Source organism: Halichoeres trimaculatus, unplaced genomic scaffold (assembly GCF_033239565.1).
Source record: "Halichoeres trimaculatus isolate MK-OKI-2021-1 unplaced genomic scaffold, fHalTri1.1 fHalTri1_scaffold_13, whole genome shotgun sequence".
Classification (NCBI taxonomy): Eukaryota; Metazoa; Chordata; class Actinopteri; order Labriformes; family Labridae; genus Halichoeres; species Halichoeres trimaculatus.
This window is the reverse complement of record NW_027437191.1, coordinates 7,086,296-7,112,039: the sequence shown is the minus strand read 5'-3', so window position 1 is coordinate 7,112,039 and position 25,744 is coordinate 7,086,296. Positions and strand designations below refer to the sequence as shown.

General features: G+C 40.7%; 1 protein-coding gene across 1 annotated transcript; it reads right to left on the bottom strand.

Annotated features, from left to right (window-relative positions):
• Nucleotides 1–1,602: 1,602 nt before the first annotated feature.
• Nucleotides 1,603–23,758, bottom strand: znf292b (zinc finger protein 292b). The gene is made up of 8 exons (XM_074684698.1): nucleotides 23,563–23,758; nucleotides 15,593–15,747; nucleotides 15,376–15,454; nucleotides 15,151–15,286; nucleotides 13,224–13,426; nucleotides 10,531–10,667; nucleotides 10,061–10,202; nucleotides 1,603–8,461 (listed from the first exon to the last, which is right to left on the bottom strand). Exons 1-8 carry the CDS (start codon nucleotides 23,725–23,727, stop codon nucleotides 2,048–2,050), a joined length of 7,431 nt encoding a protein of 2,476 aa, XP_074540799.1. The 5' UTR covers nucleotides 23,728–23,758; the 3' UTR covers nucleotides 1,603–2,047.
• Between the last annotated feature and the right edge of the window lie 1,986 nt (nucleotides 23,759–25,744).

Genomic DNA, 25,744 nt, shown 5'->3' with positions numbered 1-25,744 from the left:
AGCTTAACCTTTTTTTTCCCATTTTATTTATCCATCACACTAAGAAGGTGGCACTAACTGTATCTGAAAAAATTCTGATTCCATTTGAACAACAGGTTTTGGGCCTAATGCCAAAACAACTTAGCAGCCCACAAAACCCAAAACCTACAACATGCATTGTTTTTGTAGTTTTGATTGGACGCTACTCTGAAAATCTAGCCTCTGAATGAGCGTATCTTTAAACTGTTTTGTCTCATCACTCGTCAGCTGAAACTGTCTAAAAATGAAGCACTGATTTGTGTTTGTGTATATGATGTCTGTAAAAAATATATTTTTCTTCTTTTATATTGGTACTTTATACTGTTACAAAAAATGTCTTCACTGACACGATAATAAACTTGTAATCATACAATAAATCTGCTTGTGGCATCTTGTTCCTATGGTTCCTCTGTTATCAGGCTCCTCTTTAACCTTAATTTATTTTGAATGATCTGATGTAAAATGACAGTCACATCCGGCTCTTTCTTCCTTAGCCCCAGCTGACTGAGGTAGATGACTTTCTGCTGGTTAATGCTATTCAGATGATTTCTAATCACCTTTTTTCAGTGGTGACAGAAAACTAGTTCAAACAAAACCAGTTCTAGTATCAAAGATAAATCATTTGTGCACAGGCTACACTGCAAAAAACTCTAACCGAGGGGAATGCTTGTGTCTTATTTTGGATATTTTTCTGTTGAACTCATCACATAAAGTTAGAGGGTTTTTTTTTAATCAGGAAAAAATCCTTTTTTAATTTTGACCTTTTGCAGGGCGCAAAAATGCCTGAAATCTCAGTGATTATCTCTGTTTTCTTCGTATGTTTTTCAATAGAAATAGAAAAACTGAACACAGATATTCCATTTCTTTGACTACTTGTTTTTTGACTACTACTGTATTTTTCCAATTGTTTATTTGTTGAGTGGCAGATTTTTGCAGCTGAAGTTGTTGGAACAAGGCTTAACGGTATGAACTAGATTTATTCATACTTCAATGTAGTAAAAAAAAAATCAGACACTAACAAGAGCCGAAACAGAAATCCAATCAAGTTTTTGTCTTGGTTCTTAAGGAAAAAAAATCCATTTGATCAAATCTGAGCCATATTCACCCAAAAATGTCTAATTTCCAGATACTAAACCATAAACAACATCCAAGGTAGTTTCAGATTTTTTTCCACTGGAAACCCAAAATTTATTCTCTCCTTTTTCTTTTTTTCATCCAACAAAAAGACGATGGTGTTGTGAGGTAAATGTGCCTAATTCTTAGACTAATATGATTTTTAATAAAGATCAAACTATTACTCAGATTTCAGTTTTTGCAGCGTGTAGTCCTTGCTGCAGATTCCTGAAATTCATGTTTCCAGTTCCTGTTCCCATCAGTAAAGACAAAGATGCCCATAAACAAACAAAAAGAGAAGAGAAAACCAAACTCTACTCTCTGAAGTCGTAACCTCAACAATAGTGACGCCCTGGTCAATTATCAGGGTTAGTTGTTTTCTATCTAGAAGCTCCAAACTTCGTACCATAACCAAAAGAATCCCAAACACGTAGTGAAATCCACGTATAGAGAAAAGACGTCTTAGTGATTGTAAAAAGGCTGATCGTTTAATAGTAAGACTGCTGGTGGCAGTGGGTGATCTCCAACTATATACACACACAACGCACAATAATCAACATATTCTGATCACAACTACACACAATGCATCCGCTTCATAGTCCATGTCTTCAAGTCCCACAGGGATGATACAGACAGCAGAAGTTGACGTTGTATTTCAGTTTTCAGAAATAAAATAAAATAAAAAAAACTATCGGATACCTTTACAACTTGAGAGTCCATAAATAAAAACATGCTATATCCTATAAAAATGACAAAACCATGTACAGACAACATTACAGTATAATCCAAAGCAACTGTTAGGTTTTTTTTTTTTGATAACTGGGTGTGTAAAAACATTTCTGACGTGACGAACTGTCTGCAACAGATTCTACTCATTCTACTCCTGAGATTCTGCTTCACAAAAAGCAACAACACCTCAGTATGTTCTCTCTAACATCACTGTGGGACGCATGTCCTGCAGCTGTTTCAACATCCGAACAGAGAACCTGGAAAACGATTTATCCAGAACTATTTTCACCTTGTTCAGTGACTTTAACTTTCTACGGTTGTTGAACTTGACACAGGTTTCTTTGCTGGTTAGACCCAAAGCTTTCCTGCACATTTCTGGATCAATGATCGCCCTCGTCAGAGGAACTTCACATTTAGTCGACTGACTGAGGAACTGTAAGAATGACATTTCAAATCCCATGGGTTTAAAAGTGGACAGTGAGGTACTTTGTTCTGTCGTCACCTCCGGTGCAGCTGCAGCTGCAGTGGAGGAGGAGTTGATTTCATTTTTCCTGCGGTAAACTACAGAAACCTTGGTTATTCGTGGAATTTTCTTGCGTTTCACAATTTTTCCGATCAGCTTTCGAGGGCGACCTCGTTTTCGTTTGACCACCAAAGAGCTTTCTGAGTTTGCGCCGTTGGCTATTTTGTTCTCGAAGAAGGCAGAAGGGATTCCTGCTTGGCCCCTTTTGCGCAGGCAAGGCTTTGAGTGTCCGTTTTCTGCTCCTTCCTGGACGGCTTCTGCAGGAACGTCGTTGTCGGACACGTCAGGGGTGTTGTCAGATTTGGAATCGTCACTCCTGATTGGACGGTACTTGTGCTTGGTAAACTTTTTGCAGAATATAAAATGACTTCTCTGCAGTTCCAGATATTTTTCTGAAAGTCCGTGTCCCAGGTAATGTTTAACAATGTTCCGCTCAGATTTCATGACTGAGTCACAGCCTTTGATCATACACGGGTATTGTAAAGGGAACTTCTTGGTGCACATTGCAGATGCCTCCACTTTGGATTTCAGAGATGGTTTCCCATACGTGGTCCAGTGGGTGGTTTTTGTTTTACTGCTGAATCTCTTGGTGTCTTTTGCTCTCTGCAGCATCTTTTTATTGCTCTCGATGTTTTCTTTCCCATTACTCGTCTTTGTTATTTGGAAAAGAAGCTTCTTGGCCTTCTTTTTAATCCCCTCTCTCCTAATCTGTTGATTCTTTAGTTTCATCTGGTACCAGTCATTATGCTTCTTCATGAGATGCCTGAGCATGTTGGACTTTGTGGCGTATGCAAGTTCACAGCCTTCGATTTCACACTTGAACATGTTGATTAGTTGTTCTGGTTTGACAAACTTTATATCTTTGTGCTGATCTTTGACGTGCCCGATGTACCTCGAGAAAGATGTGAAGTTATTTGTGCATCCTTGGTGGCCACAGGTGAACCTGCCGAGCTTGATGCAGGACACCATGCTGCCTACCTTTTCCATGTTGAATTCATGCAGCTGCAGGTAGTGCTGCAGGAGGTGGGGCACTTCTTGGAAAACTCTGGAGCAATCTTTGACCTGGCATCTGAATTCTGAAATTCGAGGGATATCATGCTCTGGATTTTCCCCTTCCTGGTCCATTTTCTCATCCAGCTCCTCGGTATAATCCTGGTCCTTGTTGACTTCCAGCGCAGAGAGAGCAGATTGATGAACAGACCTGTAGTGGAGGATCAGATTGTGTTGGATGGTGAAGGCCGCCACGCAGCCCTGATGGACGCAGCGGTACGGCTTGTATGGACTCATGGCATTGCCAGATTTTGGCTTCTTCTCTTTAGCTTTCTTGGGGGTCTCAAAGGTCGGTTTAACCACTGGCTGCCTGATGACAGAAGATGGTGGGCATTCCTGTTTTGGAGTTTTGGGGGGTTTAGTCACCTGTTTTTTGTTTTCTGGTGGTGGCAGAGCATCCTTAACTGCTTGAGCTGCCCAGGCCTGGTTTTTATTAAGACGCCAGTTTTGAACGACAGCATTTCTGGCCTCTCTGCGCTTCAGATCCAGTTCTTCGACTTCCTTGGATGATAATCTGTGGAGTGACTGATAGTGAGAGCGCAGGTTTGAATTGCGGGTAAATCTTTTGCTACATTTCTCACACTTGTATGGAGCATATTCACCATATCTTTTTTTGACCACATTCACCATGTCCAGAGAGTAGTCATGGCTTTTAGAGAGGTGTTTCCAAAGAGCGTCTCCTGACAGGGTGTTGAAACTGCAGTGCTCACAAACAAATGGTTTCACAAAGTGTGATGGTTTAGGGCTGACCTGGACAGGTTTTGTCTGTTTGTTTACACTGCTGCTGATGGGTTTCACTGAAGCTGCCGTTTGATCTGGTATTTCTCTGACCAAGTTCATCCTTTCAAAAGATCTTTGAATTTCTATCATCATCAGTTGCTGGCTCGCAGATAACTGTGTGGGCTCTAAGTCTGCATCATTGACCAAAACCCCTGTGGGGCTCACAACTTCCTGCTGCAGGCTGGGGGTCTCCCTGAAACCAGTAAAGCTCTGCATGTTTAGTGGTTCAGTTTTGTCAGAGGCATCTTGGATGTCTGCAGAGTTTTGCTGAACAACTCGATCACTCGACAAGTCAGACTTTGTATCACGAGACATGTGATTAAGGCCAGAGTTATTGGAGGGGCTGCACACAGGCTCAAACAGCTTTGAATTGGCGTTGGGGTCAGTGTTATTTGAATGACACATGTTCCTGCGTTGAAGGTCACCTGTCAAAATCTGCTCACGCAGTCTCTTCTTTATATCTCGCTCGGTCGTCATCCTTTGTATTTCGGCCGGTGTGTCACTTGTTTTTTTACTGAGCAAACAGTCAGGTAACAGTGGTTTCATCATTGGGTTTGAATCTGTATTTACCGCCTGAATGTCAGCCCCAGAGTTGTACCCTTCACTGTTTGTGGAAACACTTCCTGGGACAGGAGCTGAAGAATTTTCTGAGAGAATTTGAGAAAGAAGAGGATCAGGGAATTCACTTCCGACAAATGCATCTATGCCTTGCTGAGGGTAGCAGGCTGTGCTGAAAGAATTGTCTAGTCTCTTTGGCTGGATATTTTCTGTATGCTGTATCACTGAACTCCCTGGTAAACGTTCACCTGCTGCATAAAGGCCACAGGGGTTTTGAAGCAAAGTCTTTGGAGCAGGTGTTTGCACACAAAGTTCAGACGTGTTGGCATCAGCCATGAATTGGTCCAGTAGATCATCGTTTGACTCGTCATGCTCATACATAGGTAAATCATTCTGTGGATAGTCAGATGGGGGGAAATCCTTAATGACTGATGATCCGTTGGGTACAACTGGACAGGGCTTCTCCTGAAGAATAGGGCCAGGATTGTAAGACAGCTGTTGCTGTGCATTGCCAACTGTGGGATCTGAATTAAGAAGGCCGAGGAATGATGCTGGCAAGTCTGTGTTTAGCAATGACGCGTCAAAAGGCTTACAGACGGTACGCTTAGACAAATGGCCACCAAGGGACTTGGGGCTACTAAATTCTCTGAAACACCTGCAGCAAACAAACTTCCCACCCTTAACAATAGCTGGCCATTTGGTCCTGCTTCTCCTTTTGGCCTTTTGGCTTTCAGAGCTGTCGTCAGACACATTAGGGCCTTTCTGCGGTTGGTCAGTGGTGACACACTCTGGAGAGGGAAAATGAGGCTGCCCACTCTGCATTGACTGTATTTTCTCTGCTACCCTGGAACTTGAAACTACACTGCTTTGCATGAGGGATGCCTGCAGCAACTCTTGTTGTGACACTTGCTTTGCACCATCAGCATACAAGGGCCTAACTGACTGGCACCCATTTTCGACAACGGGAGGCTGTAAGGACTTTCGGGATCTGTTCATTACTGATTCTATTACCGAGCAGGAAGGGACACTGAGCGGCAGTGCGGCACTTGGAGGATTGACCGATGGCATCACTTGCATACCAGGTGGATAGACTTGTGAGGGGCCGCAATTTTGGATTTGCCCATTTCCAGGTGCTGGTTGCCAGCTTTGACAGCCTGAAACATGAGGCTGTGTAGGTACTGGACCTGATTCATGTGCAAGCTGTGACAGAACGATAGGATTTAAAACATTTTGCATCAAGAGTGAAGCATTCTGGCTGTGAGAAGAGGACATGAGAGGATGCATAGCCGGCAATTTAGTGCTTGTCCCCATGTTAGTGTAAGGAGGAGACTGGATAACATTCTGCCTCTGCACTGTAGGGACTTGTGGTTGGCTGAATTGCTTGTTCTGTGCTGAAACCGTTGGGCTGGGCTGTTTAATCGGAGCATAGGTTATCTTAATATCTGTTTTGTTCATTTTCCACTGCTCATAGAATTCAAAGTGAAAGGATTTCATGTGCTTGGTCAGGTTTCTCAAAGAGCTGTAGGTTCTTGGGCAGGGTTCATATGCACAGTGGTATCTCTCTTTCTGTCCTGGGGGTGCAGCTGTGCTTGTGGAGGACGTCACCGAGTTCTCAGGTCTGTTCACCGGATGTGTCTGTGGGGTAACTGTAGGAGGGAGAGGTAGCGCCATCCCTGGCATTGAAGAGTTTTGGATCTGTGGGGATGTTGTCAGGTTGGTACCGTGCACTAACCCCTGCGGCTCTGGGGGTGTTAAAACACTTGCAGATTTGTAGCCCATAGCTCCAGGTTTTACAGTATTGTGGAAAATTTCTGGCCGGCTTTGTGAGACATTTCTTTTAAACATATGTGATGCATTACCTACGTTAGCTGCAAACTGAGGTACTGGTTGATTGTGTTGAGGTGGCCTCATATAATCCAGAGAATGACCAGAGGAGCTCTCCCTGTTCCCATGAGTGTGAGACGGGTGGGGATTCACAGGCTGGATTACAGAGTTCTGTACACTGTGTGGTTGAGTAGGTGGGAAAGGTTGACTTTGTAGCTCTTTTTTCACTTTGAATCGGTCAGATGTTTCTACGGCTGAGGGAGATTTCAGTAAACTCTCTATGGACACGGTTGGCTTTGCTTGATCACAGTTAACAGGGCTTTTAGAGTTCCACTTTTCTTGGGAGCTGTCTTGGTTAATGGGAGTGTGATTCATGAGCATTTGTTCAATGAGTGAAGTGCCAGGCTTCTTGTTTCTTGGGATTTGAGGTTCAGTACTTGGACGTTCCTCTTTCTTCTTAGGGGCATGCTCCTGTTGGTGCGTATCCAGCTGCTGCAGTGAGTGAAAAACCTTTCCGCAGTCCGCTACTTTGCAAGTGAAAGTTTTGTAATGCTGCGCCTCGTGGTCGTAGAGTTTGAAGGCCTCGTTGAAGATCCTGCCACAGTTTGGAAACATGCATCTAGCCCTAAAGGCAGTGTGTGTTTTCTTGTGCACAATGAGCTCAGCGTTGGATAAGAAACTTGCCTTACAGTTCAGCTGTATGCAGATATAAGGCTTCACACCACAGTGAACTTGTAAATGGTCGTTAAGATGAGTGACACTAACAAAGTGGCGGCGGCAATACTGGCAAACAACCTTCTTACTTTGCATCTCAAGGAAAATCTTTGCCTCTTCGTTATCACCGTGACCTTTAACATGTGCAATGAGGTTTTTGAAAAATTTGTAGCTTCTTCTACAGTTTTCCACAGGGCACACATTTTCCTCACTACTGCCTACGATAGACTGAGCTACACTGCCCTGAACATTATTCTTTAAACTACCATTTTTTCCAACAGAGTGAGAGCTTCCATTCAGTCCATTTTCCTTCTTTGTGTTAAATGCTGCTATCACTGGGGCTGCCGTTTTGGGATCTGACAGTTTCTTGTTGGTTTGGATTGCACCCAGCCTTTCCTTGCATGATTGCTTCACATGTGACGTTACATGTGGGATCAGTGTTTCTTTTGAGTTAAAGGTCTGAGCACATATCGGGCAGCTGTATACTCCCCCGCTCAGATGAGTCTGTGCATGACGAACGATTCTGTGGCCCAGAAACTCTTTGTCACACAGCACACAGTACTGCATGTACGCCTGCCAGTTTCTGAACCGAGCAGATATGAACCCTTTCTCTCTGAGTTTCTTCATCTCTCGGTTTTTCTGTTTCTTGTCTGATACATCTTCTAGTGTATATGTGCCGCTTACCAAGTGGTCAGGGACGTTATTCAACTCCTGACTAAACAAGTCCACCTCTTCCTCAGGATCCTCAGTATCATTAAGCAAATCAATGGATGAAACAATAGAAGCTTCTTCACCCATTAGTGCCAGACAGTTACGCTTAAGTGTTTTCCAGTCCCAGAACTCAGGGTCGAAAGGCCACTGGGTTTTAAAAACCAACAACAGCTCACAGCGCAGTGAGTTCGAAACAGGCATATCCTCCTCCTCTAGTTTTTGATCTGGTTCATTGTAAAGAGTCTCCACAGCATAGTAAGAATCCACTGTGGGCTCCAAAAGGAACTCTGTCAGCTGACAGGCTCGCTTCACCTCCAGGTCGTCAGGTAGCAAACAGGAGATGGTTTTACACACAGTGGCCTTGGTGCTTCCATCTTCTGAGGCCATCCGCAGAGCCCTAATGCACATTTCGATGCAAACTGGAAGTCCAACGGTGTCCATCTGCCAAAAACAGAAAACAGATTTAGCTACAGGTGCTTATGAAGTAAGACCCATAGTTCTGTAAAGCAATGGGTTCACTAATTGATTTCTATATCTTTTATCTAAATAATCAATAAAGCTTGTGAGGCAAGAAAAAAATATCACTTTGAGATCAAATCTTTGTGTACCGTATTTTCCGCACTATAAGGCGCACCTAAACACCTTCAATTTTCTCAAAAGCCGACAGTGGGCCTTATAATCTGATGCGCCTTATACATGGATCAGTATTGATTAGACATGGCTACCGTAGTAGTTGATGAAGTAATAGCGGTGAGAACTGGTAAAGAGGAATTCCTGTAAGTGCTAACGTTAGCTCACAGGCTGGCCCAGGCTTCTTCTCTTGTTCATTGTTAAAGGAACACAGCGCCCCCCATAGCTCTGGCATTTGAACTGATCTCTGTAAACGGCTTTTGTTGACGGCAGAAACGGCTTCATCTTTACAGCGCACTTTTTTTGAAAACGGCACAGAAAATAGTCCGATAGAAAAATGTGCCGGTCTGTGTGGATGTAGCCTGTGTTTGACTGACTGTTTTGTTGACATTCCCTTTGGAGCAGCTCCATCAAGTGGATGCATAACGCAACCCCAGCCACTACTGTAGCTTCTATTCTATGCACCTTATAATGTGGTGCGCCCTATATATGAAAATAGTTTTCAAATAGGTTAGTCATTAAAGGTGCGCCTTATACTCGGAAGCGCCTTATACCGCGGAAAATACGGTAAATAAATCACAGTGCACACAAGGATAAAACAAGAGCAGGGCAAACTGTAACTAAATCTCAAAAGTCTTCATTTTAATGTTTTGAGAAGGGGATAAAGTGTTTTGGTTTAGTCTTCACACTGGTACCCCTGTAGTAGCTTTACATGATTTACAGCTTTAACAAACCCAATTTTCCTCACACTGTTTATTTTTTTAGAAATTATTTCAGCCTCTCTTTGAAACACTTCATTTTAGCTGCTGTCCCTTCAAGGCTCCCCGCTCTACAACTCCCTTCCCTCTGATTGGCTACCCCTCTGGAGGTCTGTCAGGGCAGAGCTATAGGCAGACCTTCGTGTCTGATGACATCATATATCCAATCCAGAGGTATAGAGGTTGGCAATGTGATTTCATAGCAAACAAAATAGTAGTCCATGTGAAATGTGGATGCATGACTTGCAATCAACATCTCTAAAAAAAAAAATCCAATTATGGGGCGCAGATGGCCTAGTGGTCTGGGCTACACCCCATGAGGTTTGCCCTCGAGTTTGAGTCCAGCCTGTGGCCTGTTGCCACTCCCCACTCTCACCCCTTTCCTACTCTATCCACTGTCCTCCCCTGTCACATTAAAGGCATGAAAGCTCCCCAAAATAACTAAAATAAATAAATAAAAATCTAATTCTTAACTAAGAAAAAAAACTGAAGACTTTTATTGATTGGCATCACTGACAAGACACTGCCATTATTTGAGGCAGTGTGCACAGAAAAATATTAATACAACATAAATAGTAGAGAGTTAAAGGGCAGTGATACATTTTTCTTCTACTACTGGTACATATTATGGTGTTACAGCAACAGCACTGACCTCTGATTGAATGACTTTGATGAGGAACAGGATGTGGTAGACTGTTTTGGACATTAAGGACATCTGACGGCATCTGTCGAGGAAGGCCTGCTCCGATGGCTCCAGACGCTTCAGCAGCTTACTCCAGAACAGAGTGAGCTCCCTGAATCAAAGAAAAAGAATTTCAGTGCTCAGATTTCTTTTCAACAAATCTGATTATTTCGCTATTTAGAGTCACTTAAATGTCCTGCTGGTATATTTGACCAGGGTATGCACACGGGCCAATTCTGTTTTAAATGTAAATGTAATCTCTCATTTTTAAGCGTTGATTTCCACTGACAAAAAATAGACTCTCTCCATGTTAGGATGACTGCACTGACATTTTAAAAAGGTACATAATCAGGTACAAACTGAATGTCTTAGTGTGGTTTGTCCCTCTAGAATAAATCTCCTCTCCAGGATGAAAAGTAAAGCATTTTGTGTTCCCTCACCAGGCACAGTATGTATCTGCTTGCAGTAGCTGTCGGGTTAGAAAGGCTGTACATAGGCTGAAAGCTGCTGTCTCGTCTCCATCAGACTCCAGGTTGCAGATCATCTCTAATGCATCACGACAATCCTCCTTTGAAAGCTGTAAAGAAGAAGCATCAGAACAGTGAGAACTCCTCACCAAAACACGATATTAAAAACATTAACTGAAACATTTGAGGCTCATCGTGCAATACCTTTTTTAAGTCATTGTATATTTATTGATTTTTTTGTATAAAAAAATTGAACTTAACACAAATCACATAGAAACAAACAACTGGTGAAAAAGCCAAAACTAAACATAGTCAACCATCTAAAATACTTTAAAAACAGAGAGACTGTGAATGTGAGGTGAAGTCTGCCATCATGTGGTTGAGGAAACCGTGACAAAAAAAGGACTGAGAGGGTGTAGAGTTCAGGGTACAAGAGTTATGGATTTAGAAATTAAGGGATGCTGATTCAAAGAAACCCCTGGCAACAAAAACAGAGCTCCTTGGTACATAAAATATCTTGTCCTGTAGTTTCTGATGGTTCTTCTTTAGGGGTGTACTGACCAAAAGTGGAGCAATTTTTTAGCACAACAGTGTAGGGATAGGAGTTTACAATAAACCCTGTAATCAATTACTCTAATTATCTAATGAGCGAGTACTCACAGATGTTCTTTTTTTTAAAATCGTAAACAAAAATAGGGTCCATTAGACCGTAAGTATAGACTTGACATACATCTTTCCCACTTTTGTAGAGATGTTCTCTGTGGCGGTGGCTCAGCTCAGTAAACGCCATCAGCTCTTTGAGGCCTTCATCGTCCTTGAAATTTAGGCTGTATTCAGACCAGAAAAGTCCTTTGGTCCACTTGTACCCGACCAAAAGCAGACTTTATTTTTTTCATTTGGTGTGGTTCGTATTCAGATTGTACTTTTTGCAAGTGGACTATATTTTGTAAACACATCCACGTGTGTGACGATCAGTGCTCTCATTGGACAGCACTGACAAAGGGCGGCACACAGAATACAGACCTGGAAATGGAGGTAAACATGTGTGTTTGTGCTCTTATTAGAGCTGCAAAATCATTTTCAGTTTCAAGAGCAGCTCCTTCAAAGAAGGCTTAACAACACCGTTTCAAATTCTGTTACAGCAAAGACGAATGCGCGCAGCAAGGAGACGCTATGCTCTGCGTGTCCTGACCCACAACATACCAGCAACAGCGTGGCTAAACAGAAGACGGAGGATCAGGTATGAACCAAAGACGGTTAGGTTACGGTGGCTTTATAGGCCCAAAAGGCACATGTATCCTGTAGTTAGTTCGGATGGACCTTGGTTTGTATTCAGACCTGCACCAGAAAACCACGAACCGCACCACAGTTCGTTTGGAAGCGGACCGAGACCACCTCAAAAAGTGGGTCTTGGTCCGGTTGTTTGGTCCGCACCAGGGTTCGTTTGTGTCTATTCACAACTGCATGAGAAGTCCACACCAGCGTGGGAAACAAACCCTGGTCCGTTTAAAGTGGACTATACAGTCCAGGTCTGAATACGCCCTTAATGGCAGCACACCTCCAGTCACCATTTTTTGGTTATTAGCAGGATAATCTTCTCCGCTCTGGTTGAGTCACACTAGCCACGTTTACATGTGGAGTTTTTCGTTTTTCCGAATGGAATCTTTCTGAATGACTTTTCCGAAAACAATAGTATACATGGAAAGGAATATTCCAATCTCTGGTCTACATGCGCCGCTGTAATCAAACAGAATAGTCAATGGGGCATGCTCAGAAAAAGGTAAACATCACAAGATTTATCAAAGACGGAGGACAACAGTTTTTTTTATCACGGTGTTGCAATACTCCGTATTGCGAGTGTCCGTCCAGTCTTGAAATTATGTTCAGTTCTTCAAAGTTTGGATCAAAAGCAAACTTTCCTCCAGTGCTGACTTCTCGCCGCCATTTTTAAAATTGAGGACCATCTCTAGTTGCGTCTTACATCATATCTGAGCGTGCGCTGAAAGAACGTACCCTGACAACTTTCTGTTTGAGTGGATACATGATACCTCAATCGGTTTGGGGAAAGGAATATTCCACCCCTGTGAAACCGATTGAATGTCCATTCGGACTGGCACTTTTCTTTCAGAATGAGGTGTATACAAAGGTTAAATTCTTTCCGTTTGAGCAAATAAACCGAATGCAAGTGGAATATTTGGGTCCATGTATACGTGGCTACTGACATGTGCTAACAGGGCTAACAACTGACATGATGCGAGACTGCATGCTGTCTGTCTCTGCTATTTTCTCCTTGTGCTTTGAGGACATGTGGTCAAGCATGCATAGGGATGGAACAGTTTATAAAACAATTCAAACTGTTCAGTTTCCCTCACTTAGTTCGGGCTGCTTTTGCTTTGTTTGGTTCGTGTTTTTCTTTTTTCTTTATTTTACTACTCAATTTGAAGCGAGTATGTAGCTCTGATCATACACAAGCCCAACGCAAGGTGAAGGAGAACATCAGAACCTATAAATCAGTGTGTAGTCATGGCTGTTTGCTTGGTTAAAAAAAATGATAATCCAGAAATCATTACAATTTTGGAGCACTAGTGCCATTTTTTTTTTTGTAAATCCTCTGATTCCCGAACAGATAAATGCAAGTTGAGGAGATGAGGAGGAGATGCACTCACCACTTCCATCAGCTGTTCCTGATCTGAGGTAGCACAGAGGCAGACGAGGTACATCTGCTTGAAAGATCCGTTCCCTTGGAAGGCAGCACACTCGGAGCACGTCTTTGCCAGCAGAGCGGCTTTCTTCAACTGACGGTCCTTCATCAGCTGTTTGACTCTCATCTCCGACAATACCAGCCCTTCATGTGCCAGAAACTCCTCCACTGAGAAACAAAGGGAGGATTCAGAAGCGTCATTATCTTTCAGACTTTTTAAACATTCTGATTAAATGTCTTCAACATGAGCAACACCAGAGCAGGGATCATTTTCACACATGATTGAGACCATCACAACACAGATCCATCAGGGTGTATCATGTCCTTTCCTTCAGCCTGAATAAAATATCACCAGACTTTGAAAAACAGTTTAAGTTAGACTCTCTGTTCCGTCCTTGACTCAACAAAGTGTTTCATTTTTCAGCTTTGTCATGGAAAAAAGAGAAAAAAAACAAACAGTGTCTGCCAGTTTCACACAGCTATCTGTTTTTGTGTTTTCAGAGTTATGGGACTGAAACAGACTTAAAGAAAAACAAAAGACCTCATTTCTAGGGATGCACGATATTGGATTTTTGCCGATATCCGATATGCCGATATATCGGAACCCCTTTTGACCGATACCGATACCGATAATCACAAGTTTGTTTGTTATTTTCACTGTCAAGAAAGCTAAGTCTATCCTGTACTGGAATTTATATGTTACTCTAATTGTGACGGTCCTATCTGTTTAAGAAACACATCAAACAAGACAAAAAAACATTTGATTTTACCATAAATAAGAAATGTATTATTTTTTCAAACTCAAGACATTCAGTATTGAAATACAGAAAAATAATTTCTTTAGATCACATGAACTTTAAATGTACAATGCATTTTTAAACATAACCAAGTTGCATTTGATTATTTTAGAGCTACTGTAACAACCTGGTGACAGACACAGAGCTCTGCAATGCAAATAAATGAAGTGCTACATTTTATTTAAGGAGCTTATTTTTCAGATGGAAAATAATAATAATGCTAACTGAAAAGCACATTATCGGCTGTGCATATCGGCAGAAATTTTCATATCTGCCGATACCGATAAACATGTTTTTAAGCTTTTATCTGCCGATACCGATATTGTGCCGATAATATCGTGCATCCCTACTAATTTCAGGCAGTTAAAGGGACTATGAGGAGGGTCTTTCTAAAGTGGATTGCAGCGACACCTTTTGGCCTGCAGTCAGACACAGGGTTGTGAAGCTGTAACTCTTAACAAGGCATGTGTTTGTTTTAGAAATGAATGGAGATAAGATCTTTTAAATATATGAAGCAGAAACAACAAACTCCATAGTTATTCAGTAACTTAGTGCCCAAAGTTATTTTAAAGCACTTAAGGCAAACAGCAGAATTGATTACATTTTGAAGGTGTAAATGGGGGAAATAGCTGCAGTAAAATTGAAGCAAGCAAGGCCACTTTTGATTTCAATGTCTTGAAATAAGAAAGACTCATTATTGACAAAGATCACAGGGAAATTCGAGAAAAATAAGACAATTCTTATTAAAAGTAGGACAAGCACTTGCTTAGGTTTCAGTTTTTGGCTTTCCACTCAGGAGACTTTCACAACAAATGTCCAACCGCAGAAAAAGACAACAGAAGACGTGAGACGCTGGGAAAAAAAAATCAGAAAATCTTGTGTGGCAGGTTTGTGCTCTGTCTTTGTTCAAATATTGCCTGTATCCATACAAACCAAACAGGATTTTCTGAGCACACGCAAAACTCAAGTTAATCAGCATGAAACCCAAAATCATTACATATTTTCCCCAACCATTCGACGCACATAGAAAAAGACTGAAAGTAAAGCTAGATGTTTCTGAAAGTTACTTATTGCCTCTCATGCTCAACAACTCACCTTGTTCAGTTGGTGGATTTTCATTAGACAGAAGGCCCTGAAGGATCCTGTTGGTCCAAACACCATCATGCTGACCCAGAGCAGACAGCAGGGACGGCTGTGTGATGCCATTCTCCTGCAGTTTACTAGAAGCAAACTGTTCAAAACAGGAACAAAACGACGACGTCAACACACAATGCAGAAGAATAAGACTAGCCAAAGTTTGAGTCTGTTCATTAGCTTTACCTGAACACACGACTTCAACTGCTCCCATAAATCCCCTGGAAGCTCCTCCTTCAGTGAGAGCAAAAGCTCTACAAAACTCCTACAGAAGACGTTACAAGTCAGCAAAATCATAATAATCTTTGTACTCATAAGATTTTTTAGAGTCTGATTAAACATGATTATAGTTGAATACTGTGACAGGTTTGAGAGCACAGGTTTGAGATCTGATAGCACTTACAGCGAGAGCCTCTCAACCACAAGAGGAACACTTTCACACTGCAGGGAAAGATGTGAAGAGGCCTGGGCGTAACTCAGCAGGGCGACGATGTACACTTCCACCAGCGGTAAAGGTTCTTCTTCTACCCTCCACCTGCCTGCGTATTCCAGCAGCGTCTGAGAGAGGGAACAAAATTAACACTTAACTAAAAAATATTCAAAACATCAGTCAGTGAGTTTAAACAGCTCATCTCTGCTGATGAGGTGTTTTACAAGGTACAAAGTTTGCATTTAAAATGGCTTCACGGCAAAGTACTTCACTGTTTCTGTTAAACAAATTAAAAATGTCCTTGTGAGATTATTTGTTTTCTGATGCAAAGGAGACAAATACATTGTTCAAATGATGAGATGTTACATTGACAGCTGTTATTAAAACATGATGTTTCCTGAAGTGTTTGCGTCTGTCAGTCTGTAATCTAAAAGAAGAAACAGACTGAAACCATTCCTTAAAAAAAGGCTTCCTTTAAAGAACAAGATGATTTTTTTTTTCTTTTAGATTTGACTCTGTAAAGGTTTCTCAGTAGAAATACTTGTTATGCAATTAGGGTTGAGGGATAAAGCAAGAATATTCCATGACTTTCAAGGAGGGATAACAATCTTGATTTTATATCTGCTGTTCATGTTTATCTTTGAGATTTTTTTAAAATAACAGACTAGTACTACAAACTAACAAGTTCCTAAGACAGAAAAAGGTTTAGTTTCTTATCTGTATTCCCTTTCACAGAGCAGCACAGAGCACTTCCCACTGCAAAGCACTGTGAAAGGCATTGTTTGAGCTGGAGGAAGTGACTATCGCACCAATATTTTATACTTTAAAGTAGACATGCACCGATCGATCAGTGCCGATTTCCTTTATTTTGGGGATAGGTAATTGGTGATTGGCCCATCCTTACACATAAAACTGATCTTTTATACCTCTGTGAAGGTCTGACAGCCAGCCATTCTTGCTTTTTGCTGTATAACCTAAAACTCAGGACACTTTATTGGTTGTTTAAATTAAACCATAAAGATTTTATTGTTTCACAGGTATTGTTCAATGATTTTCAATAAAATAAGATTGGAACATTGAAGGTATATAAGGCTGTCAGTTATTAAAAATAAAAAATAAAAATCGGTATCAGCGTGTCAGGCTTTTTAAAGATCAGTGATTAGTGTTCAGCCAGAAAATTGTGATCAGTGCATCTCTACTGAAGAGCCAACTAAAGACCAATGGGGCACTGATTTGGACTCTGAAATGGCTTTATTCATCGTTTCATGTTTCAATCCTTAGATTTACTGCATTTAAAAGAAGAGATGGGTAAATAAGATAATACCTCCTCCACAATCTTTGAACCATGAATAAATGCTGCAAAGATGAAGATGTTTCTACAAGCAGTCCTGGAAGAAGGTAACTTGTGTGAACAAGTGGAACTTTCATTGTCATAGACTGTCATCTTTAAAGCCTTACTGCTTTTCTCAAGATATTTATCATCTTTTTATGTATTTTAGGGTTGCACGATATACCGATACTTAGAAAGTATCGATACCCCCTGTTTTCAAAAAGTAAACAATACCACGTGTTTTAAGTACCGATACTCCAAGGCAATTTTTCGTCTGAATCAGAGACATTTTGACTCAGGCACCCTGTGAGTCTGCAGCCACCGAGCTGGGTCCTCTCTCCTCTCTGAGGAGTGGGTTTACAGAAGGAGACAGAAGGAGTTACAGACATGGCTCCAAGTTACAGCGCTCCTGTGAACCGGCCGCAGCTTGTGGAAAAAGCCGGTGCACGGAGCGAAAGTTGTCATTGCTCTGTTTGCGAAGCCGACAGTCGGGGCGGCTTTGCAAGCTAATACACGTATCAAAGCCCGTCTGTAAAGCTTACTACCGACAAACACACACAGAGGACACACTGCGAACATGATGAAGCACCTCACCGTTCAGCATCCTCTCCTCCTTAAAGAGCAAGAGTGACAGATTCAGACGACGTGCCCAAACACAAAAGTCAAACTAGTGTCAATTACTTTGTGACAGCAAACTAGTTCACCTCTGCTTGTATTTGATACGACGAATAGTCAGCGTCATAAACAGATGAGCTGCATGGAGCAGGCTCAGCCCTGCGATAATTGCGGGGTAAGCTGCTACGGCATCGCGCTATTGTTTAACAGCTGCGGCTTTCGGCATCTTGCTTAAACGCCGCCCACCACGAGAGGGCACAGTTTTGCTGTGGAAACGCAAACGGGATCAGGCTTAACTGGCCCAAACCGTACTGAACCGACTCAGGCTGCTTGGTGGAAACGCGGCTTTTGGGCGCAGTCACACTGGCCATCCAAACCGTGCTGCACTCAAGCGCCATTCCTCTGCTGGAGAGTACGCCCAGTGGTCACACTACTCCAATATGAACCAGACTTAAGCAGGTATCACACACAGGCATGGCTCGCCTACGTCGCCGTGAAGTAGGGCTGGGGGATATATATATATATATATCCACACATGCGTGTGTTAGGAGAGGAGAGATAAAAGTCGCTTACACGTCGTAGTTGCTGTCGTTGCAGGTTCCTGGGGCTTGTTTTCTAGAGTGTAGTTGCTTATTTGGGTTTGCTTTGCTGCCTGTATGATCCCTGATTCTCTTCTAGCTCTCCACAAGGGGAAACAAACATGGCGTATTTTTAATTTTCACTTTCGCTTTTCAGCGCACTCTGCCCCCCTCTCTAAATGCCGTTCAGTCACAGTAATAGGCCAATCACTGCTCAAAACATGAAGGCAGATGAGTTTGATGCTGTTTTACAGCTGAATACCAAAATACTGCAAACTGGGATATTATCAGAAGCAAACCCAAATGCAATACAATTCAACCAGACCCCAGGCTCAAAGACAGAAGTGACTAGAGTCCTTTCAGCATGACCAACATTATCCAGGTAGCTGATTTATGGAAATAAAAGTAATATCTCCAACTTTAGTCCATATTTTCAAATTGTAAGACAATATAATATAATATAGTATAATATAATAATGTTATATAATTAGGGCTGTCATTTTAACGCGTTTATTTGATTTATTAATTACACCGCAAATTAACGCGTTATAAAAATTAACGCAGATTAATCTGGATCCCAAACCCGCGAAGCGTTCAAAGACGCACTAATTTTCAAATGTCTAGCATTATTTTCAAATGTCTAGCATTCTTGACATGGAAAAAGTAGTGATCTCGCCAGATTTTCAAATTTCCGACGGTCCCTGAATGTATCACACCTGACATCAGCAACATGCTTTGAACCGGGGGGAAGAGAGAGCACTGTTAAGGGGACTGCCGTTCACATCTCCTTTATTCACTCGTCCTTTTTGAAAATCTGCAGAAAATCAACCGTTTGCTCTAGCTCAATTCTGTAAAAAAACTGGTAATTTTACACTCTTTACTGCATCAAACAAGCCCTGAATGATCGATAAATGTCTTGTATTTGAATCTAAAGAATTCTTTGAAAACTTGCTTCCATCTTCCTGGTGTCATGTTTCAGCTTGAGGCTGCTCTGCACCAATGAGCAACAGTTTGTGTGTTCAGAGCATGTAAAACTGAAAATTCTTCACTTTTCTTTGATCCAAGACTTGATAAAAGTGTTTTGCACATAGTTCCTCACAGTTTTTAGCCTTTAGCCCTGGTTCTCCTGACCTCATAGAAGTATAGAAGTTCATATTGCAGTGAAAATTGAGTCCACATCGAGTAAAAATGTGAACAGAAGCAAAAAACGTCCTAAAAATCAACTCAGCTTATCTTAGGTGCAGGACTGTGTAGATTTTGTAAAGATAGAACCATAAAACTTTTTTCATTTGTTCCTTATGCCTCAGGGTACCTAAAAATGTGTTGTATATATTCCCACCTTATTTTTAAATGTTTTTTTATGTCTTTTAATATAATTTTAATGTCCTGGAATTCAAATTCTTTATTTTGGGACCTTAAGCAGATATGAGATTAAAATACAATTAATTAGATTAATTAATAACAAATCCAGTAATTAATTAGATTAACTTTTTTAATTGCCTGACAGCACTTATAATATAATATAATATAATATAATATAATAAGCCAGTTGAATAAATCTGAATGCATTTTTACTGTTACTAAAAATATGTAACAACATATTGTTAAAATTAAAGGTTTGTTAAACTTAACCTGATTGAGATTTTCCCCTTTGTGCATAAAAATTAAAAAAATCCATCTGAAAGGTCTGCTTGAATCATTATACTGATGTCATTTTATGCATCAAAGGGTTGGATTTAACATTAATATTGTGATTGAGGGGAGACATCAGGATATCGAGATAAATATTGTGTATTGAGATATAGCCTCCAAATATTGAGATATTGGATTTTGGCCATATCCTGCAGCCCTACCTTGAAGCACCCCTTTACATGAAGCACGATCTCATCAAAGTCAGCACATTGAGCAGAGACAACGCAGCTACAAATTTAGGGACATTGTGACTGATATAAAGTCTTTTTGTCCTGACACAGCCCTCTAACACCCCCACTGTTATTTAAAATGACTGTCCAGAGGAGTGATTGTGACGATCATACGTCATGGATCACGTGTTGTCTGTATGTTTGTGCTGGTGCATGAAGTGAACTGTGCTGAAGCCCACCCCCTTGAAGCATGGCAAAGCAGAAAAGTGAATTTTACTTAACCTCAGCTCACTTGCGGTTAAACTGGCCCACTAAACTGGACTTAAGGGTTGAAGCATGCTTAAGCACGGTACGGTTTGCCAGTGCGACTGTGTCCTTACATGAAGTGCTCTACCTACACTATGTACTTATTAGGGCGGTGCACAGAATCTTACAAATCAAACACTGCAGCTTTGCACATACTGGAAATCACAATCCCATTTCACAATTCTTCACAGGTGTTTTTCTGCTATTCCCTGATGAATGGTCATGTGTTGTTTGATCTGTACACTCCCTTGCCCCCCTCTCATAGTCAAAATGGCAACGAATGAGGGTGAGAAATCAAAGTGCACTGCGTTGTTGCCATCCTACTATCAGTGTGAACACACCTATGCATTCAAAATAGTGAGAGTAAGTGCAGAAACATGCGATTTGAGTCACAGCCTGAGTCTTTTTACCTAGAGTTTTACCTATGAGTGGAGCAGCATTTGGGAAGTCACAGTGTGAGGAACAAACTTTCTTTGACAAACAGAAACTTTAAGCAGAGCCAGACTTTTGTCTAACAGACATCTGCTGAGACTAAAGGAGACAGCAGAAGACACAGAGGATGTAACAAAGTGTTCATTTAGTGAACTTTGTTGTCAAATCAACAAAGTTCAGGGTTTCTCTTTCGGACAACAGAATGGCACATGAAGCACAATAAGGCTGGTTTAGATCATGAGCTATGGAGCAAGATCAATCCAGAGGCACATCCCAAGGGATGCTGTGAGATTTTATTTGGTTATTTGCATCGTCAAAGGCAGCACTTGTGTTGGAATCATCTATTTTCAGTGCTGCAACAGACTGTTGGTAGCTTTCTTTAAACTTTATATCACAACATGTTCCTTATTTAATACTGAAAAATTCAAAAAACTACCTTTCAAATGTTATTTTAACACAGGGTAGAGGAGATGAATTAGTCCATCAGATTCTTACAAGCACATTCTTGCAAAGACCAATTTTTTTAAAAAAGTTTTTATTGCAAGAGGTACCATCCACTGGTTTCGGGATCAGTGACTCATTTGGTGAAGCAGTTGGGGTGGATGTACTTTGCAAAGCAGTCAGTACGTTTACATGCACGCAGCAGTCTGGTCATAGCTCAGTCATAAAGTCACAGTGGGGGATCTAGTCTTGTCTGCGTATACGTGCAGAAAGGAGAACCAGACTTCTGGCTCAGAACATCTCACTCTGCTTGGATAGATGGCACTGTGTCCTTGTTGCACAAGTGAAGCTGCGTGCGTATCAAACTAGTTTTGATTCACCTGAAAAGGAAATAACCTTTTAACGACGATGGCCGAGATAGATGCAATCGTAGCTCTTTATGTATCTTACATACTTTGCGTGTTAATTACATTATACTGTGTTTGTTGTGTTGGAGTGCAGTAACTCTATTGATCATCTGCTTCCTCTCCCGCGTGAATATGCTCAAACTGAATGTCGAGGTGTAACAAAATCTGCTGTCAACCTAGGTTGACCACATTACCTACATGTGTTGATAAAGCTATGCTCCATCCGTTCTTTGTTTCTCTAAGCTGTTTTCATGCATTGTAATAGTCCAATATTGTGCGATGTTTTGCTGACTAAGCTCTTGGTCCAATTTCTTAAACTGCGTGTAAATGTACTGTGACTGCTTACAAGCTGTGATCTTTTGGCTCCTACAGTAAAGTGGCGGCGCTACCTCCACTGCAGAGCCACAGCTGGCTACGAGGCGCTTGCCGCTTAGTGCATCAGTCCGCGCGCACGCAGCGTGCCAGATATAAACAAACGCAGGTAGTGTGCCAGGACGAAGAGACCTGTTATGACCCAGGGGGGTTTCTCTCTTTTTTTTTTTACATAACTTCATGTTTTCATATTAACACTCTGTAAATGTCCATGAATAACGTGGTCATAAGCATCAAGTGATTTAAATATTTGAACACCTCTCTGGTTTACACGCTAGATTTCACCTCCAAAAAGGTCTGTCCCCTGATTATGTGTCCACTCGCTGATATCTTACAGTCACTCACTGATTTCTTACAAGGCTAGGATTCATTTCCCGTCTGTCAAAGTGACATTAGTTTTAGGAAAAAAATGTGTTTTTTTGTTAGACGTTAACCACCTTGTTTTAATTCACAAACCATTAGACACCAAATAACTTCTGTTGCCAATACACACACACATAGCTGTAACTGTTCACAAAGAGTGAAGGGATCTATACACCTGCTACATGTGTTCATGTACATGTTCTGTCACGTCAATGATTGAGTACTGAGTATGATTTAGGGAAAAGACGTGGGTTGTTAATTGACAGGTAACTTACAACCTATAACATTCTCAATGATTATTACAGAAAATCCTCACGATATGAATTCTTCACTGATTCTTTGTATATCTACATGGTAATTTTAACTGTGCACAAAATGTTCCTGGTTAATAAAAACCTTGACAAAAACAAGCATAAACAACCAAACACACATCTAATTTCAGTCAAATTATTACTCATATTAATATATGGGAGAATGTGCCTTTTGATATTACACACTGCGAAGTGTCACACACATCAGCGGCATTTCATGAAGCCTCATTCGTTAATAAAGGATGAGATGAACTGTGCCAAAAACATGAGGGAGACAGTCTGAGCAGAATTCAAGCCATAAGAAATAGACCGTGGTCACTTAAGCTATGGATATAATGATTTCTGAACATTGTAAAGAGACTGTTGATATTTTCGTTGAACTGACAATGAAGAGTGTTCACAGGAACCTCCTAGTGCACGCGCATGTAGACAAACAGACCAGCCTACGAGCTAACGCTAAACTGACTGCAGGAAGATCCGTTTCGGTCAAATATTCAACAAATTACTGGGAATTATACCCGTCCTTCAGAACAAACAGATATTCACTGACATTTCTATAATTACACGAGAATACATTTGGAGACCTGGAGTTACAGCCATTATTTACACTAATATAATCACGGTCAAACCCCCTGCAGACATTGCTAACGTTGATAGCATAAGCTACAAGCAGAGCGAGCTCACGTTAGCTTCCTTTACGACTGTTTTTTAATGGTCTCTTACATTTATTAAATGAAGTTTCAATGCCATACACATCCGCTTTACAATAGGCCCAATGAATTGCCCGAAATAACCCAAATACTCAGTCAGAATTGGTGTGTAAACCATGTATTTCCCTGGATTCTTCAGGAGCCACGACGGACCGTTATGATTAACGCTAGCTCGCTAATGTTAGCTCATTTAAAATGTGGACAGAAATCACTTACTCTGCAGAATTCCTGGCAGAACTCAGATGAGGACTGGGTCGGACACTCATCGCTCTTTCTAATTATGTCTTCTTGCAGGTCTTGTAACCGTTGTCTAAGTTCTCCAATGGCTTCAGTGATTCCGGTCTCAGGACTGCGCTCCTGCTCGGCCTCCTCGTCCGCCATCTTCACACCCTACTCCAGCGCGTACCACCACTGCGTGATGACGTTTCTAGCGCAAAACGTTGTTTACGTGTTGATGTCACGACTGCAGAGGTCACACCGGGGCTGGTCTACATTAGAATTTAGGTCAAATCCTCCCAGACAAATTTAATATTATTTTCAAAAAGTCTTTAAAAAAGAGTAAAAATTCAGTTATATTTCTTTTATATGTTGAAAAGGGAATAAGAATAAAAACAAAAAGTAACAGAAAGCTCACTCTCTTTTGGCTGTCAGTGTTCTGGTCTGCTGCTTACAGCCGATTCAGCCATTGAAACTAACATTTTAGAAACTGTAACTCCTGTTGCTGGTGGTCATGTTTGCTTTTGTAGGTCACAGTTAAACATCAGTTTGAATTTAAGTAGCTTAGGATTCCTCGTTGGAGTTTAAGTTTGCAAACCAAACTTCTATATCAATTCACACTATTAACACATGCTTTTAAAGACATAAAAAAACTTTATAGAGAGGCATAATCATGTTTAAATGATATTAAAAAAGGGATGTTATTCTTTTTTACCTGAACAATTTATGCAAACATTAGTTGCAGGTGTACAAATACATTTTAATGCTTGAATGATCTCAGTTATTAATTTCTAATGGTTCAAGACCAGACTTATATAGTTTAACAGTGCTGGGCTGAAATGATGGAAACTGTAGCAATCACAACATTGAGAGTAATTCATTAGATTGATTTTATTTTTTTACTCCATACCTATGACATAAACCAAATCATCATCCTTCCTACAGTGGGGTTCTGCTCATCTGGTTTAATACAAATAGATTTTGAAAGAGTTTATATTAACTGGAATCATTAACTCAAGGTTTAAAATTGTGCCGTGGGAGTGTACTTAAAAAAAATGGTTATTTTATACAATCAAGTACAGTAACAGTCTGAGCTGTCACTTTACACTTTTCCTTTTAAAATGATAAAACCAACTTTTAATTTAGTTTAGGTGTTTTTTTTGTTTGTTTTGTTTTTGTTTTCAAAAAAACAAAACACTTGATCACTTATGATATTTTTTACCTCGTCAGCAATAGAGGAAGATTACACAGAGTTTGGGTTAGAGACAAGTAACAGGATAACCTCCAACTGGAATGCTAGAAACTGGAAATTCTGTTGTCTGATTTGGGTTCAGGTGATGTATTTCAGGCCACTGAAAATATGGTTTTAAAGATAAAAAAGGTCATCAAAGGCTCAAATTGAAGCTTGTAAATTTTGGAAGTTCTTTAAATACAAATGAGGCAGCGGAAACAGGGCTTTGAACGACAAGTTGTTCAAAAGTTAGCGATTAACCCGACAATGTTATTCTTTTTGTATGTTTCATTTTTTAAGAGTTTGTGGATGATTATTTAAATTCTTTATTGACAAAGCAGTGGACTCTTATGTTGCTGCTCTCCCTATCTATCTATCTATCTATCTATCTATCTATCTATCTATCTATCTATCTATCTATCTATCTATCTATCTATCTATCTATCTATCTATCTATCTATCTATCTATCTATCTTTGGATTGTGTATAGGCTACTTGTATAAAGTTGAAGCTCTGTACATTCTGCAGGAACTCAATAACTTTTACAGCTGACGTCTTGAAGTAATTTGTATATACCATGGTGTCAAATTGTGAAGGTTCAAATTACACATTAGAAGAAACAAGACTAGAGATAAGTTATCAAATGAAGCAGTAAAGACAAAAAAATGGTGCATAAAACACTGCAGAAAACTGACCACTGATCATCTGGGATCAAGAGACAAATAAGGGACAGGTGAGGCTTGAGCACACTTAGTGACTGATTTTTACAGAAATCGCCAAAAGAAATAGTTCAAAAACGGAGCATTCATGTGTTAATTGCATGAACAATAAAAGTGTTGGACCTTGGTTATTTTCACAAAATCAATTGTAGCCTTCTTCAAAACGGTCTGGACTCCCCTGCCTAAAAAGCGCTCACACTTCTCCAGCTGCAGTCTTTTCTCTGGCCACTTG

Excerpts from the sequence above, each read along its gene's own strand:
- znf292b (XM_074684698.1), bottom strand. The coding sequence starts at position 23,727 with ATGGCGGACGAGGAGGCCGAGCAGGAGCGCAGTCCTGAGACCGGAATC. Across the intron at positions 15,748-23,562 it reads TCTGCCAGGAATTCTGCAGA|ACGCTGCTGGAATACGCAGG; the intron begins GTAAGTGATTTC and ends TCCCTCTCTCAG. Across the intron at positions 13,427-15,150 it reads AAATCCACCAACTGAACAAG|TGGAGGAGTTTCTGGCACAT; the intron begins GTGAGTTGTTGA and ends TTTGTTTCTCAG.